Source organism: Loxodonta africana, chromosome 2 (assembly GCF_030014295.1).
Source record: "Loxodonta africana isolate mLoxAfr1 chromosome 2, mLoxAfr1.hap2, whole genome shotgun sequence".
In the NCBI taxonomy this organism is placed as follows: domain Eukaryota; kingdom Metazoa; phylum Chordata; class Mammalia; order Proboscidea; family Elephantidae; genus Loxodonta; species Loxodonta africana.
The window spans coordinates 186012811-186033950 of record NC_087343.1 but is presented as its reverse complement, the minus strand read 5'-3'; the positions used below and the strand labels follow the sequence as shown (position 1 = coordinate 186033950).

Genomic DNA, 21140 nt, shown 5'->3' with positions numbered 1-21140 from the left:
ATGCAAGTGGCAGAAAGTACTGCAATGCCAACCTTGTGTTCTTTTGTTGCTTTTCTGATTAGCTTCATGTATATTTATCAGGTGCTGTCTGGTTGGTTGTAAATTTATGACTTACCATGTTCTCTTAAATAAATTTGCTAAGGTCCAAGTGCTCTGGAAGAAGCCTTAGTTGTTATTCCCAGAATATACCCTAGAATATAACAACTTCTCCATTCATTAACAATTTAACATCTGTTCGGTACCTAGCGAATCGTCACACCATTAAATAAAGAAGAGTGTATCATTATTTTCACCACCCCTCTCTTGCCAGGACAGAGAAATTCAGGCATCTTTGCCAAAAATCCCAGAGCTAGAAGTAGGTGGAGCCTGGACATGGAGCTCAGGACTCTTGGGCTCTAAAACCTTGTCTTTTTCTACTGCACCCCACAGTGGCCCTAAAGCAGTAGAGACAGCAAGCATGCTGACAAGAAATGTCTGAGAGGCACTTTTACTGATTTACACTGAGCGCTGACAATACATTTTTAAAACATGGGCAGTAGTTTATTCTACAGGTGCACTCAAAATGTGCAAAAGAAGGTCTGGACAAAAAGAGAAATTAGAGCAATGTTTGTAAGAGCAAGAGACTGGATACAGCACAAACGTCCACGATGAATGTGTGGTACATCCGTTCGTGGTTGGTAAAAAGAATGGTGTCTGATTACGTGAGCAAAGGCAAAGGGCAGGACAGTATCTTTCACCTTTCTTTTTAGGTGAAAAAGAAATAGCTTATATGCATGTATAAGATAATACGGAGACGGTGGTGGTTCAGTGGTGAAGTTCTTGCCTTCCATGCCGGAGACCTAGATTTGATTCTTGACCGATGCACCTCATGTGCAGCCAGCACCTGCCTGTCAGTGAAGGCTTGAACAGGTTTCAGCAGAGCTCCCAGGCTAAGACAGACCAGGAAGAAAGGCCTGGTGATCTACTTCCAAAAATCTGCTAATGAAAACTCTATGAATCATGACAGCCTGATCCCCAACTGATCATGGGGATGGTGCAGAACCAGGCAGTATTTTGTTTCGTTGTGCATGGGGTTGCCATGAGTTGGGGGCTGACTTGATGGTAGTTAACCACAACATAAGACAATATATACAACACCCATCTCTGGAAGGACACGGAAGAAACTGGCAATGCAGGATGTTTTTAGGGTGGGAACTGAATGGGTGGGGGACAGAAGTGGGAACACTTAGTTGTCACTGTAGTGAGATGGCTCCAGGGCACACGCTGGGTTTAATCCCAGTTCTCCCACATATCTGCAGTGTGACGTTGTTGTTGTTAGGTGCTGTTGAGTTGGTTCCGACTCATCGCAACCCTATGTACCACAGAACGAAACTCTGCCTGGTCCTGCACCATCCATACAATCATTGTTATCCTCGAGCCCATTGTTGCAGCCACTGTGTCAATCCATCTTGTTGAGGGTCTTCCTCTTTTCCGCTGACCCTCTACTTTACCAAGCATGATAAAGGGACTGGTCCCTCCTGACAACACGTCCAAAGTATATAAGACGCAGTCTCGCCATCCTTGCCTCTGAGGAGCATTCTGGCCACACTTCTTCCAAGACATATTTGTTTGTTCTTTTGTCAGTCCATGGTATATTCAATATTTTTCACCAATACCACAATTCAAAGATATCAATTCTTCTTCAGTCTTCCTTATTCATTGTCCAGCTTTCACATGCATATGACACGATTGAAAATACCATGGCTTGGGTCAGGTGCACCTTAGTCTTCAAGGTGACATCTTTGCTTTTCAACACCTTAAAGAGGCTCTTTCCAACAGGTTTGCCCAATGCAATGCATCTTTTGATTTCTTGACTGCTGCTTCCATGGGTGTTGACTGTAGATCCACGTAAAATGAAATCCTTGACAACTTCAATCTTTTCTCCTTTTATCATGATGTGGCTTATTGGTCCAGTTGTGAGGATTTTTGTTTTCTTTATGCTGAAGCGTAATCCATACTGAAGGCTGTGGTCTTTGATCTTCATTTGTAACTAGTTCAAGTCCTCTTCACTTTCAGCAAGCAAGATTGTGTCATCTGCATAACACAGGTTGTTAATGAGTCTTCCTCCAATCTTGATGCCCGTTCTTCTTCCTACAGTCCAGCTTCTCAGATTATTTGCTCAGCATACAGATTGAATAGGTATGGTGAGAGGATACAACCCTAATAAATACCTTTCCCAGCTTTAACCACGCAATATCCCCTTGTTCTGTCTGAACAACTGCCTCTTGATCTATGTACAGGTTCTCCATGAGCACAATTAAGTGTTCTGGAATTCCCACTCTTTGCAATGTTATCCATAAATTGTTTTGATCCACACAGTCGAATGCCTTTGCATAGTCCATAAAGCACAGGCAAACATCCTTCTGGTGTTCTCTACTTTCAGCCAGGATCCATCTGACATCAGCAATGATATCCCTGGTCCCATGTCCTCTTCTGAATCCAGCCTGAATTTCTGACAGTTCCCTGTCAATATACTGCTGCAGCCACTTTTGAAAGATCTTCAGCAAAATTTTGCTTGCATGTGATATTAATGGTATTGTTCTATAATTTCTGCATTCAGTTGGATCACCTTCGGAATAGGCATAAATATGAATCTTTCAGTTGGTTGGCCAGGAAGCTGTCTTCCGAATTTCTTGGCATAGACGAGTGAGTACTTCCAGCCCTGCATCTGCTTATTGAAACATCTCAACTGATATTCCGTCAATTCCTGGAGCCTTGTTTTTGCCAACGCCTTCAGAGCAGCTTGGACTTCTTCCTTCAGTACATTCAGTTCCTAATAATTTGCTACCTCCTGAAATGGTTGAACATTGACTAATTCTTCTTCGTATAATGACTGTGTGTATTCCTTCCATCTTCTTTTGATGCTTCCTGCGTCGTTTAATATTTTCCCTATAGAATCCTTCACTGCTACAACTCGAGGCTTGAATTTTTTCTTCAGTTCTTTCAGCTTGAAAAACGCCGAGCGTGTTCTTCCCTTTTGGTTTTCTATCTCCAGCTCTTTGCAAATGCCATTATAATACTTTATTTTGTCTTCTCGAGCCACCCATTGAAATCTTCTGTCCAGTTCTTTTACTTCATCATTTCTTCCTTTTGCTTTAGCTGCTTGACGTTTGAGAGCAACTTTCACAAGTAGACTGCTGGGTCCTTCTTCCTAGTCTTAGTCTGGAAGTTCAGCTGAAACCTGTCCTCCGTGGGTGACCCTGCTGGTATCCGAATACCGGTGGTATAGCTTTCAGCATCACAGCAACGTATAAGCCCCCATAGTACGACAAACTGACAGACACATGGCGGGGAGGGTGTGTGACACTGGGCAAGTAATTTCACCTCCCTGTGCCACAGTTTTCTCAACTACAAAATAGGGATGATAATTGTATCTACCTCATAAGGCTATTGTGAAAACAAGTGAGTTAAAAATAAGTAAACCTGTACCTAGTTATGAAGAGGTTAAACAGTTCCTGGGGACGTAGCAGGGGGAAGGATCTGCTCTGTTTACGCTTTGAGTTTTAGTTAGTATGCAAATATTGGTTATTAAAATAATGAAACTACTTATTACAAGAATACAAGGGTAAAAAATACAAGATGGATTTCGGGGTAAATAACACTTTTTCTCCAGAAGAATTTAAACATTGTATGTGGGTTGGAACTCCCAATCACTCTGCTTCTTTGTGCTGTAGAGCACTGTGTGTGTGTCTTTGGGGTGAGAGGGCTGCACTGGACCAGGGAAGGGTCTGTACACCGGCACTGGCAAGAACAGTCTTCAGTACTTCTGTTCCATCTGGAACTTTCCTTGCTTCCTGATTAGGGATGACAAAGGAAAAGGAACTAAACATACTTTGGAGGCAAATTTTTCATGACATTCATTCATCCATTCCAAAAATATTTGTTAAGGACTTACTCTGCATCTGACAACAAAAAACAAGACAGACAAGGTCCCTACTTTAAGAGCTTACATTCTGGAGGGAAGAGACAGGTGATGAGGATGTAACAAGATTATTACAGAGAGGGACGTGCTCCGAAGCAAACAAATCAGGTTACTGTGTCAGAGAGTGACTGGTTGCGGGGAGGCGACATTGGATGGACGTCCAGGTTGGGGGTTTCTCCAAGGAGGTGAGGCTTGAGCTGAGATCTGAATGGTGAGCTGTATGAAGACGGTATGAGTGTACCAGCAGAAGGGACTAGAACTGTGGTGGGAATGAAGAATGAAAAAGCTGGAGTCTGGCTAGCAAGGGGACAGTCAACTAGAAGAATCTTAGCTATCTTAGGAGGGCAGAAACACAACGACTGCCAGTGTTTGTATTACAAAAGATCTGTCATCAAACAGGCAATCAACCGCTGGCCTTATGCACCTGGCAGTCAGACCCAGCAAGGTTTGCTGAGCATCTTTCTTCAGACTTGTATTCTAGTCACCCCGCACTTCTCCCTACCCCCATGCAGACAAGCCACAGGATTTCATGACTTCATTCTTCAGAACCAAAGTTCAAAGTCCCTATAATTAGGACCTCAAGTGATGTGGTGATGCTGTGAAACAGAAACTGAAGTAGAAAAAGAATGGAGATTGTAGAGTTGGAATGGATGTGTATCCTAGCTCTAGCTGCTGCTTCTCTGAGTGACCTTGAGCAGGTCATTTCACAGTTCTGGGTTTTTGTTTCCCGAAGATTCTGGAGAAGACACATGCACGATTACAAGTAGAAATGAATTTTAATTTAGTCTTTAATTTTTTTTTTAAATTAAAGGCAAACAATAACTAAATATAGTGGTGGTTTGCCAGTGAGCTGTTTATAGAGAACTGAATGTCACGACCAGAAGGGGCTTTCTGCCTTCCTCAGAGGTAGTCTCCTCCCTATGAATGCTCCGTCAGCTGGAGGACACCGAGGCACACTTCTTCTGGCAGAAGTTGCTCCACTTAGCTTTTCCCAGGTACACATAGCATGTTCAGAGCTCTGCTTCCTAGCAGCAGAGACCGCAGGGCTGCTAGGGCCTGATCCTTGTTGGGACAGCTGAACAAGCATGAAGTTGTGACTGAGAGGAAAACAATCTATCACTTGTCCTTCAAGTTTTTACCATGCATTGTTCTGATCAGGACTCCCTGACTAGATTCACCAAACCCACTACAAATAGGGCTAGAGTGTTGCTGACATCTGATGTCAATGAATTCAGGCCCCAAACACCCCCAGGACAACCCCTTCTTTCCCTGCCTCCTGCATCTGCTTCTCTGCAGGTTGGCTTTGTTTTTCTAGGCTGTTGGCCCCATAAAGCCAGAGCTGTGGCTACAGGTAGCTTTGGGAAGAGAAAAATGTAGACCAGGTGATCTGCTCCCATAAAGATTACAACTTAGAAAACCCTATGGGCCAGTTCTAATGTGTCACATGCAGTCACTGTGAATTGAAATCGACTTTACGGCACCTAACAACAACACCAACAACCCTCAGGTAAAGTCCCTAGGTGGTGCAAATGGTTTGGTTTGTGTATTAACCTAAATGTTGGGTTTGAGCCTACTCAGTGGCACCACAGAAGAAAGGTCTGGCAATTTGCTTTCATAAAGATTGTTGTTATTGTTAGTTGCTGTTGAGTCAACTGCTTCCAACTCATGGCGACCCCATGTGTGCAGAGTAGAACTGCTCCATAGGGTTTCCAAGGCTGAGACCATTCGGAAACAGATTGCCAGGCCTACCTTACAAGGCACCTCCGGGTGGGTTTGAACTGCCAACCTTTCAGTGAGTAGTCCAGCGCTTAACCATTTGTGCCATCTGGGGACTCCTTGTAAAGATTACAGCCAGGGAACCCTATGCAGTTCTACTCCGTAACACATGGGGTCATTATGAGTTGGAATTGATTTGATGGCAATGGGTTTGGTTTTTAACCTTCAGGTGAAAATGCTAGAGAAGGACTCTGATTGATTGGCTCAGCTGGGGTCACATGCCCATTCCTGGTCTAACCATGGTACCCAATGGGGTAGACTACTATGACTATCCAGCCTGGGTCATCTGCCCATTGCTGTGGCCATTGCCTTCAACAGAAGAACAGAAAAGGCTGTAGGGTCAGCAAAGACAGCAGTTTCTTTGAAGTACTGAGCTGTGCTGGGCATTAAGGGGCCACAAGAGCAGCATAAGACAATCTGTGTGAACATTAACACTCATATGGAGAAACTGTGACACATACTCTCAATGTGTGGGGTGGCATTTCAAGGAAGGTGAGAGAGAGCATTGGAGACTAGTGTGTTCTGAGATGTGAAGCCATGGAGGGGAAGGCTCCGGGGCCAGTGTTGAGAAGCTGGATTGGACAGTTGGAGAGAGGCCTGACTATTGAGGGTTCTGGAAACCATGTAAGGAAAAGTGGTGGGTTCTAGGCCATTGTAGGTTCCTTCTACTTGAAGAGGAACTGCCATGTAGGAAATGTAGGCGTAGGGTGGGTGAGGAGAGTCAGCAGTTAAGGGGGCTCCACTCCCTTGATCACCCGCCACCCCTGTGGCCTGGAGTGGCCACACATATTGGTGCTCCCCATGTGACTCACCATAGGGTATAAGCCTAACCATTCTGCCTTCATCTCTGCCTGGGCTTCATGCACATTATACCACTGGGTCACTCAAATTGCAGTGTGCATCAGGCTTACAGTGGACATGTGCTTACAGTACAGGTCTCCGGGCCCAACCCAGAGCAGGACCTTCAGTGGGTCTAGGGAGGGGTCCAGGATCTGCATTGTTAACAAGCTTTCCCACATGATTCTGATGTAGCTGGCTGTGCAACATACTTTGAGAAAAGTTGCACAGGATAATTTGAGAGAAAGAAAGGAGGAGGGGATGTTGTTCTTGCTATTTGTTCATTAAAGGCTAACTTCCAGCTGTCTGCAGCAGCCCCAGCTAAGCAGGCATTTTAATTCACTGAGCAAATGAGCAGAGTGGGCACAAGTGAAAAAACAACAAAATAAAAAACATTACCAGGAATGGACATGGGTGGGAAGGGGATGATTGGAAAAGGGGAGTCAAAATGAAGCCACTGCTGAGGCTTCCCCTATTCCACTGCAGTTCCCCCCACCTTGCAGCCTGCCAAACTGGTTTCTAACTGTGGTTTGGTCCAACCCTGCTTCGAGCCCTAACCGTGGTTTGAATTTGGCACTGAAATCCCGCACACGAGCAAACCAAGACCTTGGCTAATGCACAGGACCTGAAAAGCCATGGCCCAGAACTTGACCCCAGACCTGAACTTTGCCAGAGAGGCAGATGTTCTCCAGCACACGGCTGCATCCATGCCCATTTGTAAAGTGAAAGTTCCCTTCCTTTACAAATGACTCAGCACCTGGATCTCCAAATATGGACATAGGAGAGATAGAGGTGTCAGATTTTGGGTGCCAATCCTGCCCCCTAGGGACTGGAAGGCAAAAAGCTCCAAGCTCCCCTGGGGCTGGGAGCTCATGGTCTTTCTGCTGCTAGGCCCCACCTTGCTCCTTGTTTGCGCAAACAATAAATTTCCACTTTCTGTTTCCCTTAAAACTGCTCGTGTGGCATCTGTCTTATTTCGATGGGCTCATAGGACAGGGTGAGAACACTCATTCAGTTACAAAAACATTAGAAAACACAGATGAGGTAAGGGATGGGGACAGAAAAGAGAGAGAGAAATTCTTTCAGAAAGGCCACTTTATTGATGAAGATAAAACTGCATGGAGTTCTCCACAGCCCTCCCCTCACTTCAGTGGCTTCACTGGGCATTTGGGGCCAGAGTGGGCAGGCCTGTCGCCAACACAGGTGTGAGGTGCTCAGCCAGCTCTGCCCTGCCTGCTCCGAGTCAGGCGGCCAAGTACAAACACATCACAGCTCATAAAAATTCATGGGTGCACCTTGGAATCCTCCAAATGGTTCCTGCACATTTTTTTTTTTTTTTTTAATAATATTGTACAAAATATGTTAACTAGGAAAGGTCAGCTGTGCTGTGATAGCTGCAGGACGTCCTGTTAGGATTAGCATCCCCCACGCATACTTATTGCAGTAAAATCTCTAAAAGATAGAGCTGTACAAAAAAACAAACAAACAAACAAACAAAAAAAAAACTAAACAATTTTAAGAAGAGCAGCAACTTAACACTGCTTTAGTTCATTTAAGTTTTCTTTCCCAAAAATACATTCCTAAATATACAAACTATACAATCTGGACATTTTAATGCTGGTTTTTTTTTTTTTGTTTGTTTTGTTTTTGTTTTTTAATAATAACAAGAGGACCCAAACTAAAAAAATCTGTTCGTCTTCAAACCAACAAGAGCGCTAGAGGACGCGTGACTCAACACCTTCATATAACACCACATAAATAACTTTAGCCACAGTCAAAGTGTTCACAGCGTGGTCAGTGGAACAAAAGAAATACTTTTCTGGTGATTAGACGTCATCTGCAGAGAGGGTTGGGATATTCATTCGTGGCCGGGTGAAAAATGCCATCTTCTCCCTATAAAAGACACCATCCATTAGAGCCAGATTTTTCAACCTTCCTCTCTGGACATTTGGGATAAATTAGGCTTGGTTTTGGGGGACTGTCCTGTGCATTGTAGAATGTTTAGCAGCATCCCTGGCCTCTACCCCCTAGATGCCAGTAAAACCTCCCACAGTCATGGCAATAAACAATGTCTCCAGACATCGCCAAATGCACTCTGGGAGGCAAAATTATCCTTGGTTGAGAACCACTTTTAGGGAACCTATTAGCTTGAACAGCCCCCTTCGGGGGTGGTTCTCAGAGTTTAAAAGGGTCCATGTGCTACTTCTGGAGTCCCTAGGTGGAGTAGATGGTTAATATGTTTGGCTACTAACCAAAAGGTTGGAGGTTCAAGTCCACTCAGAGGCACCTTGGAAGAAAGGTTTGGTGATCTACTTCTAATAAACCAGTCATTGAAAACCATATGGAACACAGTTCTACCGAGACACACTTTGTCTCCATGATTTAGAACTGACTTGACGTCAACTGGGCCACTTCCAGCATTTGGCTGTTTTAGATTCCCAATTTGTTAAAAAGTTAAGAGATATTCCAAACATGGTTATAAAAATTACAGCATATTTTAAGTTTATATTTCACAAAGGAATTTGTTTTAGCACCTGCACAACACATGTACCTTACTTGAGAACATCACAGTCTCAAAGCCAGACCCCCTGTGAATAGGAGGCCCAAGCCAAATGGTCTTCGGGGCCCTCCTGTGATATGCCTGGGTCTGGTACGACAAAAAGCACCTCCCTGAGATGCTGGCAGGCAGCACGCAAAGCCAGGAGGCCCAGCAAGCACCCGTCACCCCCAGGCTTTTTTATTATTCAGCCAACCCTCCACAATTACCAGTGATGGAAATGTTCAGAGGAAAGGCCAGAGCAGGTGGCTCATTCATTAAACAAGAGGATCTAACAAATTAGCTGGAGTTGTGTGGGGACTGATAATGACAGCCGAGGGAAGACACTGCAGAGCTCACAGATCACCAGGGATGGCTTAGCAGAGGATACACATCTGTTACAGAGAGAGCTGATGCTCTGCTGAACGGGAACAGTGGATGGAGAACAGTGACACCTCGAGAAGGAGACAGAGGTTGGTGGGGAAGGGAAAGGGGGGGTGGCCAGGTGCCGAACTGCCTTACCTGAAAGACTGCACTTCTGGGGGCTCCTTACAGCTTTGGCCTCGAAGCCTGTGGACGTCCTTGGCAGCTGCCCTCATCATCTTGTCTGTCTGCAACTCACCCTTGTGCTCGGCTCGGTCCATCTGTAGGGCCAAGTAAGCAAGGCCATGAATAGTAGAGAGCCCAGGGAGAACTTTCTATCACAAATGAGGAGTCTATCATAGTCAAAAGGTCTGAGGGTCACTTGGACACTAGTGTTCATTGAGTATGATTCACAATGGCCCAAAAGTGAAAACAACCCGTGTCCATCAACAGAGGAATGGATAAACAGTACATTATTCAGCCGTAAATAGAAATGAAATTCTGATTCATGCTACAGCATGGATGAACCTTGAAAACATTACGCTGAGTGAAACAAGTCAGGTACAAATATTATATGATCCCACTTACATGGAATGGGGCCCTGCGCTTAAGCATTTGGCTGTTAACTAAAAGGTCAGCAGTTTGAAGCCACCAGCTGCTCCTTGGAAACCTATGGGGCAGTTCTACTCTGTCCTATAGGGTCGCTATGAGTCGGAATCGACTCGACAGCAATGGGTTATATGGAATATCTAGAATAGGCAAATGCAGACAGAAAGTAGATTTGTGGTTACCTGGGGCTAGGGGGAGGCGGATAGGAGCCCTGGTGGCGCAGTGGTTAAGCACTCGGCCGCTAACTGAAAGGTTAGCAGTTTGAACTCACCAGCTGCTCCACAGGAGAAACATGTGGCAGTTTGCTTCCATAAAGATTGACAGCCTTGGGAACCCTATGGGGCAGCTCTACTCTGTCCTACAGGGTTGCTATGAGTTGCAATTGACTGATGGCAGCGGGTTTTAGAGGGAGGGGGAAATGGGGAGTTACTGCTGAAGGGGCACTGAGCTTCTGTTTGGAGCGATGAAAACCTTTTGGAAATGGACAGCTATGATGGTTGCAGAGCATGGTGAATATAATCAATGCCACTCAATGGTTAAAATGACTATTTTTTTTTGTTGTGTATATTCTACCACTATAAGATAATAATAAAAAAAAAGTCTGAAGCTCACACAACAGGCACCTTCCCTCTTCCTGTTCCACTGTGGGATCCGCTTTATTCAGAATGATCAGGGGAAGTGAGCATGTCATCTGTCCGACTGGCCATATTTTTGGGGACAGGGAACCGAATGACTGCGTGGATCAGAAATAAGGAGATGAGGGCTGCCCAGAGAAACGTGTATGGCCTTATCTAATCCACAGGGCTAACCAGGTAGCTGGTTTAAAACAATATCTTCTATTTTATAGGTGAGGAAACTGAGGCTCAGGCATGTTAAGGAATTGCTTTAATGTCAAACAACTAAGAAATGGTAGAAACCCAATCCTAAGTCATGGAATTGGGCACAAGAACCTTATATATGACATTAAACACCTTTCTCTCGATGCAAACTTACATACGCATTTCTGAGAACAAACCACAGGCAAACCTAACACTAGAAGACATTGCTCGCACAAAGAATTGTGGTAAACAAAGTCGTCATTTAAATGGTTCTTTTTTTTTTTTTTTAGTAGAAGGTCATCATACAGTCAAATTTTTGTAGTTCATTTTTTTTTTTTTAAAACCAGGGCACGTATGTACTTGGTTTCTTATCTCTTTTTGCCTTCGCCACCGGGAAGCTCAAAGATAAAGTTAATGCCCAAGTATAATTAGGTTACTTTAGGTTTGGGGTATATTTAATTCCTTCTTCCCCTTAAAGCTTTCCACATCTCTACCTTCCCTTAAGGCTCTTATAACTCTGTTTATAAGTATACAAGGTATAAATAATAAATTAGAAAGAAGTAAACATTTTCGAAACTTCTGAATCGCCAGAGTCAAGTTGCAGCTCCCATACTAGCACAGGCTGAAGACCAGGGCCACCTTGCCCTTCTTGCCCTAAGATATCACTGCCTGCATCAAGATCTAGGACGTCAGGTTGGAAGGCAGCTGAGGGGCACTCACAATAAACCAGGCTGACACCCTCTGTAAAATGCTCTGCGCGAGGCCTGGCAGTGTGCAGAGAGATCTAGCAAAGGCCTGTCATTCCTCGCATGGGTGGTAATTGGGAGTACCAAGGCAGAGACGAGAGCAGGCTTACACTCCTGGGTGTTCTGGTCAGCACAAAGCCCTTGGCATGCTGGGCTCCTCTCCCCTTTGGAAATGCCTGCTCTGTGGGACTGCATGTACAGGCACCAGGACGGGGCAGAGTCCTATCTTGACTCTGTTAGAACATGTGTTTGATGAAGGACCGCATGAATGAACAAACCGTACATACTAAGGGCTTGCACACATGAACATGTAAGTACAGCAAGAGGGTCTTGCAGTCAGATTAAGAGTTAATAAGGTTTACTGAGCAAAGTGTGGAATGAGGGGCCCTGGAACACACTCAGTGGGCCACAGAATTCTAGGACCAGTTAAAGCTCTGGCCTCTCTTCCTCATGGCAGGGGTCCCCTCCAAGAGCAGAACATGCCTGACTCCCTTGTCTTTTGGGGCAGCTACTCACCCGCTTTTCCAGCATCCTTAGCAGCAGCCGGAAGCGCTCGTCCTCACGTAACCACTGAGGCAGCTCCTTCTCCCCGTGGCTCTTGGCTTGTTCAAGCTGCTTCTTGAGCTCCTTCAGCACCGAGATCTCCTGAGTCAGCTGGCTGTGCCAGGTCCTCGTCGCCTGCAGGTCCAGCTCGAGGTCCAGTGAGGTGCGGATCAGGCGCTCAGTGCGCAGAGATTTGATGGATGAAGGCTGTGAGGGTGGTAACAACACTGGCCCGTTACAAGAGGCCTCCAGTCACGTGAGCCTACACTACCCTTTTCTCTGAGACTGCAAATGCCCTCCATTAATCTGCAGGCTCCCGCTCCTTCAGAAACGGGGTTCACCCTTCCCGTGAAAGCCGGTCTTGATTTCTCCAAATTACATAGCTCAGCATTTACTGGGTATTTATCATGTCCCAGGCATGGTCCTAAGAGCTTTCCTTTGTTGATCTCATTTCCTTACTTTCTTTTTTATTGTAATTTAGATGAATGTTTACAGAACAAACTAGTTTCTCCTCAAACAGTACACACATTGTTCTGTGACATTGGTTAACAACCCCACGACATATCAACACTCTCCCCTCTCAGCCCTGGGTTCCCTATTAGCAGCTTTCCTGTCCCCTCTTGCCTTCCAGTCCCTGCCCAGGGCTGGTGTGCCCCTTTAGCTTTGTTTTTGTTCCATGGGCCTGTTCAGTCTTTGGCTGATTGGTGAACCCCAGGACTGACCTCATTACTGAGCTGAAAGGGTGTCCGGGGGCCATACTCTCAGGGTTTCTCCAGTCTCTGTCAGGCCAGGAAATCTGGTCTTTCTTTTTGAGTTAGAATTTTGTTCTACATTTTTTCCAGCTCTGTCGGGGACCCTCTATTGTGATCCCTGTCAGAGCAGTCATGACCTCATTTCTTTTTCACAATAACTCTATGAGTTCCCATCCTAATTGCACAGATGAGGGAGGCTCACAGAGGTTAGTCACATAGAGAATACACGGGAAAGCTGAGATTCCAACCAGGTCAGTCGGCTCCAGTACCCTGTGCCAGCTTCCCTACTCAATGCCTTTAGCGTGTACACTCTCTATTAACGGACTCTTGTCACTATCCTGCTCTGAAATTGTATACTAAGTGGTGGTCTGTCCTCCATGCGGGTAGAAGTCACGTCTTCTGGGTTTTGTGTTTTTGTAATGGGCATCTGGTATTTTCTCCTGCCCAGCTTTCACATCTCCATTCTTTTAGTAACGGTGCCCTCATCTTCCTTCGGGGACCCACTTCTCTTCTACTCTCAATCCCCACAGTATGTGTGGGGTCTCAAGGATGGGAATGTCATGACCCAATCCTGGCCAATCAGAATCTCAGTGATGGTTCAGGGGTGTGTATGTTATCCAGGCCCAGTCAATAATACACAGTTTTGCTGAACTACTTGGAAAAAAGGCAATTTCTTTACACAGAGGTTGCTAAGTCAGCAAGAAACAAACCTGGAACTGATAATGGTCTTTACCATTATATAGGGTGACCCTGTTTAAGAATTAAGCTATATGGAAGGAGCAGGGCTACGAGAGGGAGATTGAAGCCTGATGACATTGTTTAACCCCTGGATCAATCCACGCCTGAAGCTAGTCCAACATCCTGGATTTTCCCATTAAATGAGCCAATAAGTTCCCTCTTTTATTTTTAAGCTATATTGGAGTTAGTGTCTTCAGTTACTTGTATGTAAAAGGTCCTGATTAATATAATCAACAACTCCCCTGTTTCTACCAATAAATAGTAATGATTTAAAAACAATAACTAAATGACTATTGGAGGCAGAAGTCTAACCTGGTTCCCTCAAGATTTCCACCCCTGGTATATATATCATTGGAGCCCTGGTGGTGCAGCGGTTAAAGTGCTTGGCTGCTAACCGAAAGGTCAGTGGTTTGAACCCACTGGCCACTCCTCAGGAGGAAGATGTGCTAGTCTTCTTCTGTAAAGATTTAGAGCCTTGGAAGCCCTATGGGGCAGTTCTACTCTGTCCTGTAGCATCATTGAGTCAGAATCAACTGGATGGCAGTGCAGTTTGGTTTTGGTTTGGGTATATAGGCCCTGTGTAATCCCCTCCCCTTGAGTATGGGTGGGACTTGTGAATATGTGAATTGTGAATATGATAGTCACGCCCCTGACGAGGTTACACATTGGCTGACTTTGAGTTAATCAAAAGGGAGATTACCTTGGGTGGGTCTGACCTGATCAGGAAAGCCCTTAAATGAGGGACAGGGTCCTTTCTAGAGACAGAGATTTTCCTGATGTCCTTGAAGAAGCAAACTGTCATGTCAGGGAGAGGGCTATGTGGCAAGGACCTGAGAGTGGCCTCTAGGAGCCAAAAGTGGCCCCAGTACCTAGCAAGAAAACATAAGGAAATGAATTCTGCCAACAACCCGAGGGACATCTGGTGTTGCAGGGACTCTGTAGTACCAGCCAGCTACAGCAGATGGGGTGGGGTGGGGACCTGGAGTAGGCAGCCTGTCACCTGAGGTCATGTCCACATTCCCCTACCGCCACTCCCTTCTGCTCTGCGTTCTCCCTTCTGCTCTCCTTAGTTCCTTCTGGAGACTTGCCTGAGGAGAGGGAACACTAGATAGTGTTAGGCAAAGGATCAACTCCTGATTCTGTCAGCAGGCAGAGGTCTGCAGGGGGGCCTCCCCCTTTTGGCACCCCCTCCCTTCTCTCTTGCTCTCTACGCCTTTGCTTTCTGACTCTCTGGCCCCTGAGTTGCTTCTGGTTCTGCAAACTCACTAGCCTGCTTTAAAGTCTGTGCTGAAAGCCCAACTCAGCATATCCTGCAGCTCTGACTGGTAAAAGACAGAATCAGGAGTTGGTCCTTTGCCTAATGCTACCCCCTCCCAGGGATCCCCCAGATCCCTCAGCATAGTCTCCACAAGGAAACGCCAGGCTTCTCTGCAGCTGGTAGCCTCGTCCCTGTGTGTTTCCAGCTGGTCCTGGAGAAGCCCATTCACACCTCCCTGCTTCACAAGGTGCCGTGAGGTACCCAGGTCCTCTGTGGCATGAAGGGCTGTCAGAACCTGTAAAGGCCAGTCAGCTGGATGACTCTGAGCAGAACCTCACAGGAGGTGGGCTCCCATCAAAGCACACTCTCTGATTGGTGACTGTGCTGTTTTGGTTGGTTAGTTCTCAGTGACTCTGATTTCTACTCAGGAAGACAAGGCCAAGTTTTCACACTCCTAATGTCTCTTATTTGTCATGGTAATAATGTTACACTTACCCTTTGTCACCTTCCCCAGAGCCTGCATAGATAGGCCTTACAGTTCACAAACTTCCATTTGCAAATACTACCACACTTGCAAGAGCAACATTCTCCAAACCAGTGACTGAAGAGAAACGGTCAGACATCAGGGGGTGTGTGTGGGATGGGGGCACTCGGGAGCAGAAGACATACAAATAACTTTGAGGCGACACTCTTACCCGCTTCATTCGGACGCTGCGCCGCTCGAGAGAGTTACGAACGAAAGGGGGCTTTTTGGACAGAGTCGAGCTGTCACTATCGCTCCGATTCAGCTGGAAGAGAAAAGTCGTGGGAAGTTAAGCAGCACAGCCAGAGTACATTCTGGAAGGTGCACTGGGCCAGGAGGGAGGTCGGGTTCCCCCCTCAGCCCAATCCTTCTCTCCTTGTGCAAACGTTGCAGGATGCAGGTTTCATTCTGACCTTCCTTTTCTCTCTAAGTAGATATTTGTTTAGCAGGTTTTATGTGTGATGCAGGAAACCCTGTGGGACAGTTCTACTCTGTCCTAAAGGGTCGCTATGAGTCAGAATTGACTCGAAGGCAATGGGTTTGGTTATTTATATGTGATGCAAGGAGCCCCGGAGGTGCACTGTTTAAGCACTCGGCTGCTAACCAAAAGGTCAGTGGTTTGAACCCACCAGCTGCTCTGTGGGAAAAAGATGTGGCAGTCTGCTCTCTGAAAGATTACAACCTTGAAAACCCTGTGGGGCAGTTCTGCTCTGTCCTATAGGGTCATCAGGAGTCAGAATCAATGGCAACGAGTTTGGTTTGGTTTTATCTGTGATGCATGCTGCTACACGTCATACCCGAAATGCTTCATTCAATCCTTACAACAACCTCACGCGATAGAAACATCATGACTTTACAAATGAGGAGACAGAGGCTTAGGGATTACAGAAGCCGCCCAAGGTTAGACAGCTGCACGGAAGGCGCCCTCGTGGTGCAATGGTTAATCGACTCGATGGCACCTAACAACAACAAAGCAGCACAGCTGGGGCTTGACATCAGGTAGTGTGACTCTCGGGCCGGTACCAGAGATTACCAGGATATATTAACCTCTGGACATACTACAAAGGGCCCTGGGTGGTGTGAATGTTTTGCACTCGTCCACTAACCTAAATATTGGCAGTTTGAACCCACCCAGCAGCACCGCAGAAGAAAGGCCCAGCAATCTGCTTCCATAAATATTATAGCCAAGAAAACCCCATAAGCAATTCTACTTTGTAACACCCGGGGTCACCATGAGTTGGAAGCGACTCGACGGCAACAATTTTTGGGCCTACAATGCAAAGGCCAAGAGCCCTAGTGGTGCAGTGCTTAAGCGTTTGGCTGCTAACTGAAAGGTCAGGTTGGAACCCAGCAGCCACTCTGTGGGAGAAAGATGTGACAGTCTGCTTCCCTAAAGATTACAGCCTTAGAAACCCTATGGGGCAGTTCTACCCTGTCTTATAGGGTCTCTATGAGTTGGAATACACTTGACGGCAACAGGTTTGGACGCGAAGGCCTATTTGCATCGACTCTTCCCTGTCTGCCTACAGAGCCTTTACTGGCTCCATGGAGCCACTGTCAAGATTGATTAAAAAAAAAAAGAAGGCAAGTGGGGAGGGGAGAATGAGGAGTGGTGATAGTCGCACAACACGGTGAATATAATTAATGCCCCTGAATTATATACTTAAAATGAGAAACTTCATGTTGTATGTATTTTATCGTAATTTTAAAAAAGCTAAAGAAAAAAAGTAGCCTTAAGGCAAAGCCTCAGGGACCATCTCTTTGGAGAAGACGAGGCAGACAGGGTTTTCAAGGGTCTTGCAGAACACGCCTCTTTTCCCTTCAGAATCCCTCCAGTTATTTCCACTTATATTCCCCACCCACAGTCAGAGGCCAGGGCTGTGTCAAGATGGCACTGCCCTTCTACTGAGTGTGTCCCCTAAAGGACGACAGGAGAGGAGGAGGAGGAGGAGGGGGAGGAGGAGGAGGAGGAGGACAGCTCATCCTTGGAGGTGGGGGTGGGGAGGGGGCCTCTTTCTAGAGTCAGGGTCCCACGTTGGTGCAGTGGCCACAGACCAATGTCACAAAGCCTGTTCTGCCAGCTGTCAGCTCACTGCTGCAGGTGTCTCCTGAGAAGCTGTTAGTGGCATCATTTTTGTGGTTATCAATAATCATTAATGATAATGGTATAAACAGTCCTGCTAAGTTGATGAACACAGTAACCCCACGGAGTTCACTGATGAAACAGCTACTGTGCTAGCTAGCGCCTCAATAAGAAGTAGAATGACAGTGACAATAATCACAGCCACAGGGACTGAGCACCTATGATGGGCCAGGTGCTTTCTTGAAGTTTCTCAGACATAGTAACACATGAGGGAGCTGAGGCCCAGAGAGAGAGTCAGAAGCCTTGATAATCGTTCAGCAGGTGAGCATCAGAACAAGAGTTCAAGATCCAGTCTGTCTGGCTCCAAGGCCATGCCCTTTCCTGGCCTGAAGGCTGCACCCAGGATTCAGAGATAAAACTAATGAGCAGACTGAGGGATGGGCCATCCTGACAACTGGGTGGCTTCAGATAAAAGGACTGGCTGCCTACCCTGCCAGAAAGGGCTTATCCTACATTGTTCTCATTCAAAGGTAGCACTTGTAGAGTATGTCATGTTGTTAGATGCCTTTGAGTTGATTTCAGTAGAACTGCCCTATAGGGTTTTCTTGGCTACAATCTTTATGGAGGCAGATCGCCAAGTCTTGAACCGCCAACCTTTCTGTGAGCCGCTGAGTGCTTTAACCACTGTGTCACCAGGGCTTCTTGAATAGGGTCATACCAGCACAAAATATATATAGGACAATTGCTCCTTACATTTTAGTTTACGTGTTATAAAAGAGCTTTGAAAGCTGCAATAAGTCCTTGTAAAGATATTTTAAAGCATTTGATCTCAGACATGGTAGAAACTGTTGCTTTGTTATTTCCATTTAATAGCTAGGAAAACTAGCTAGTTTAGGACAAAGAAGGCCTACAACTCAAGGGCTGTATTTATCAGGAAGTAAACCAACAAACGTAACAGCATTGCTGTTAAATACACAGGTGTTGTGGGAGAGTTTTAGGGAGTGTCATACATTATTAACCCCACCCTTATGGACTTAAGGAAACCCTGGTGGCACAGTGGTTAAGTGCTACAGCTGCTAACCAAAAGGTTGGTAGTTTGAATCTACCAGGTGCTTCTTGGAAACTCTATGGGGGTAGTTCTACTCTGTCCTATAGGGTCACCATGAGTCAGAATTGACTCGACAGCAACAGGGTTTTTTTTTTTTTTTGGTATGGACTTAAAGTCCAGCAGGGAAGACCAAGCCAGGACACTAACCAAGTGACACAGGCCATGCTGAATTCCAGAGAAGGGAGATGCCCCAGCAGAGTTCACATGGTTTGCAAAGGTGTGTCATCAGGTGAGTGGAAGGGGCTCCTCTCATTCAAGCTCTAGGAGGCCAAAGGAAGCCCCTGAAGAGGGGGCTCTGAGTAGGAGCATGATTGCAGGCTTTGGGGTCAGACTCCTGCTTTGCCATTGATTAGCTGTGTGACCTACAGCAAAGTGCTTTCACTTTCTGAGTCTTAGCTTCTGTATCTACGAAATGGGTTAATACAACATGACCTGAAGTATTGTTTCGAGGATTATGTGACACAGAAAATATCTGTGTGTACGTGTGTAGCTGCTGGTTAGGATTTGAAACGGTATCCTGTGGGTGGGAAAATCCCCATCTTCTGAGTCTTGGTGAAAGGTAAAGCCCTCCTCCCACCAAAGAGGCTGCAGTCACTGGAGCCTTGCAGCTGTCACAGCCTCCCTTGCAGCTAGGGGCTCTGGAACTGGGCTCTGCCAACTGAATGCAACTGTCCAGACTTTGAATCACGACTTGGTTGGTTGAACCAGATTTGCTGTTACTGTGCCTCTCTGATTTAACCAGGCCACTCTCCTTGTTGCATGAACACGCCACGTTTGTCAGTATCTCAGGGAGAAGTCCTGAGTGGCAAGTAGTGTCCAAACAAGCAGTCGCCAGTCTCTGTGACAACAATAACAGAAGCCCGGTGGAGGCATCTAGTATGGAGCTCCTGAGGCAGGAGCGGGACAAGCTGGATGCTAGGTTCTGCACAGCATTGGCGGTGTCCTCACCCGAATGTCTCTTTGGTATAATTCTGGCTGGGCTCTGGCCTGCCTTGTTCCTCTGTGATTTCTGACACTGTCTCTGAAGCCTTCTGGTGAATATGTGGGTATCAATTTCCTTTCCAAGAATTTCTTTTCTGCTTCTACTGCTCAGAGTCTGTTTCTGTTGCTGGCAATTAAGAGCCCTGACCAGTGCAGGATTTGGCTTTAGGAAGTGGAGTGCTGTAAGTAACAGACTGGGTGGGACACATGGAGCTGGATGACCAGTAGAGGTAAGGCTAGGTGCAGCACAGGCCTAATATTCCTGGTTGAGAATTTGATGACCCTCAATTTGTGGGTGCAAAACAGAGGGTTAATTGTTACCTGTTGTACCTTGGGAAAAAAGCCTGGCGGCGCAGTGGTTAAAGCACTCGACTGCTAACCGAAAGGTCGGCAGTTCGAAACCACCAGTGGCTCCGTGGGAGAAAGATGCAGCGGTCTGCTTCTATAAAGATTTACAACCTTGGAAACCCTATGGGGTCACTAGGAATCGGAATCAACACGATGGCAGTGGGTTTGGTACCTCTAGAGACAGACTGCATGCCTATGGAGTTTTAGGGGAAAATGATAGGAAAAAAATCAGGAAGTTTAACTGTTGGTTTCTTCTTGCAGCCTTTAGTAAAGCTTTCTAAGAAAGCTTGGGTTGCAGTGGGCCAGTCAGAAAGCAAAGAAGGAAAAAATATGGCTTTGCTAACAAAGGCCCTTTCTGCCTGTGGCATGTGATCCACCTTGATTGGGCATCTCTTAATCTGCAGCCTTGCAGCGTTGGGAAAAAGAAAGTATCTTAACTGATGTTGTTATCGGTTGCCATGAAGTCAGCCCCCGACTCATGGGGACCCCATACACAATGGATCAAAATGCCGTCTGGTCCTGTGCCACCTCTGCGCTTGGCTGCAGGTTGGACTGTTGTGATCCACAGCGTTTTCACTAGCTGATTTTCAGAAGCAGATGGCCAGGCTTTTTTTCTAGTCTGTCTTAGCCTGGAAGCTCTGCTGAAGCCCGCTCAGCATCATGGCAACACACACGCCTCCCGACAGGTGGGTGGTGGCTGCGCTTGAGGTGCCTCGGCTGGGAGTTGAGCCTGGGTCTCTCACACGGAAAGTGAGAATCCTACTGCTGAGCTACCGGTGTCTCATTATCTCAGCTGATACAGATAATAAAACATGGGAGGTGCCCAGTATAGACCTAGGTGTGTGATAGATGCTTAATAAACAGGACTGGAGCTCCTTGTTATCCCAGGATGCAATTCCGGAAAGGGCCACTTAAAGTGAATCCATTCAAACAGGGGACCAGAATTTTTTTAGTAAATATTAGGGAGAAGAGTCTGATTGGCCTTTGAAGAGAAAAACACTTTACAAAAGTTACCTGATTTTATATTTTCTATTTAACAAAATTACTATCACACTCTAATTCTGATAAAAAAGAATGAATCAAACACTGATTTCTTCAGGTGTGATTTTCCTGACCAGTGACGTTCTATACCTTGTACCCGATTTCCACTGCACGTTCAT

General features: G+C 46.1%; 1 protein-coding gene across 2 annotated transcripts in view; it reads right to left on the bottom strand.

Annotated features, from left to right (window-relative positions):
- Positions 1 to 7495: 7495 nt before the first annotated feature.
- Positions 7496 to 21140, bottom strand: part of WWC1 (WW and C2 domain containing 1) — an 81618-nt gene continuing 67973 nt past the window's right edge. Inside the window, exons 18-21 of one of the 2 annotated variants that reach the window (XM_003404646.3) lie at positions 15633 to 15725; positions 12163 to 12435; positions 9633 to 9754; positions 7496 to 8467 (exon numbers count right to left, since the gene is read on the bottom strand). In XM_003404646.3, the coding sequence (XP_003404694.2) occupies positions 8401 to 8467; positions 9633 to 9754; positions 12163 to 12435; positions 15633 to 15725 (555 nt within the window). In that variant the 3' untranslated portion in view covers positions 7496 to 8400. The remainder of the gene's footprint in view (positions 8468 to 9632; positions 9755 to 12162; positions 12436 to 15632; positions 15726 to 21140) is intronic. The other variant, XM_003404645.3, reaches the window with a different exon arrangement.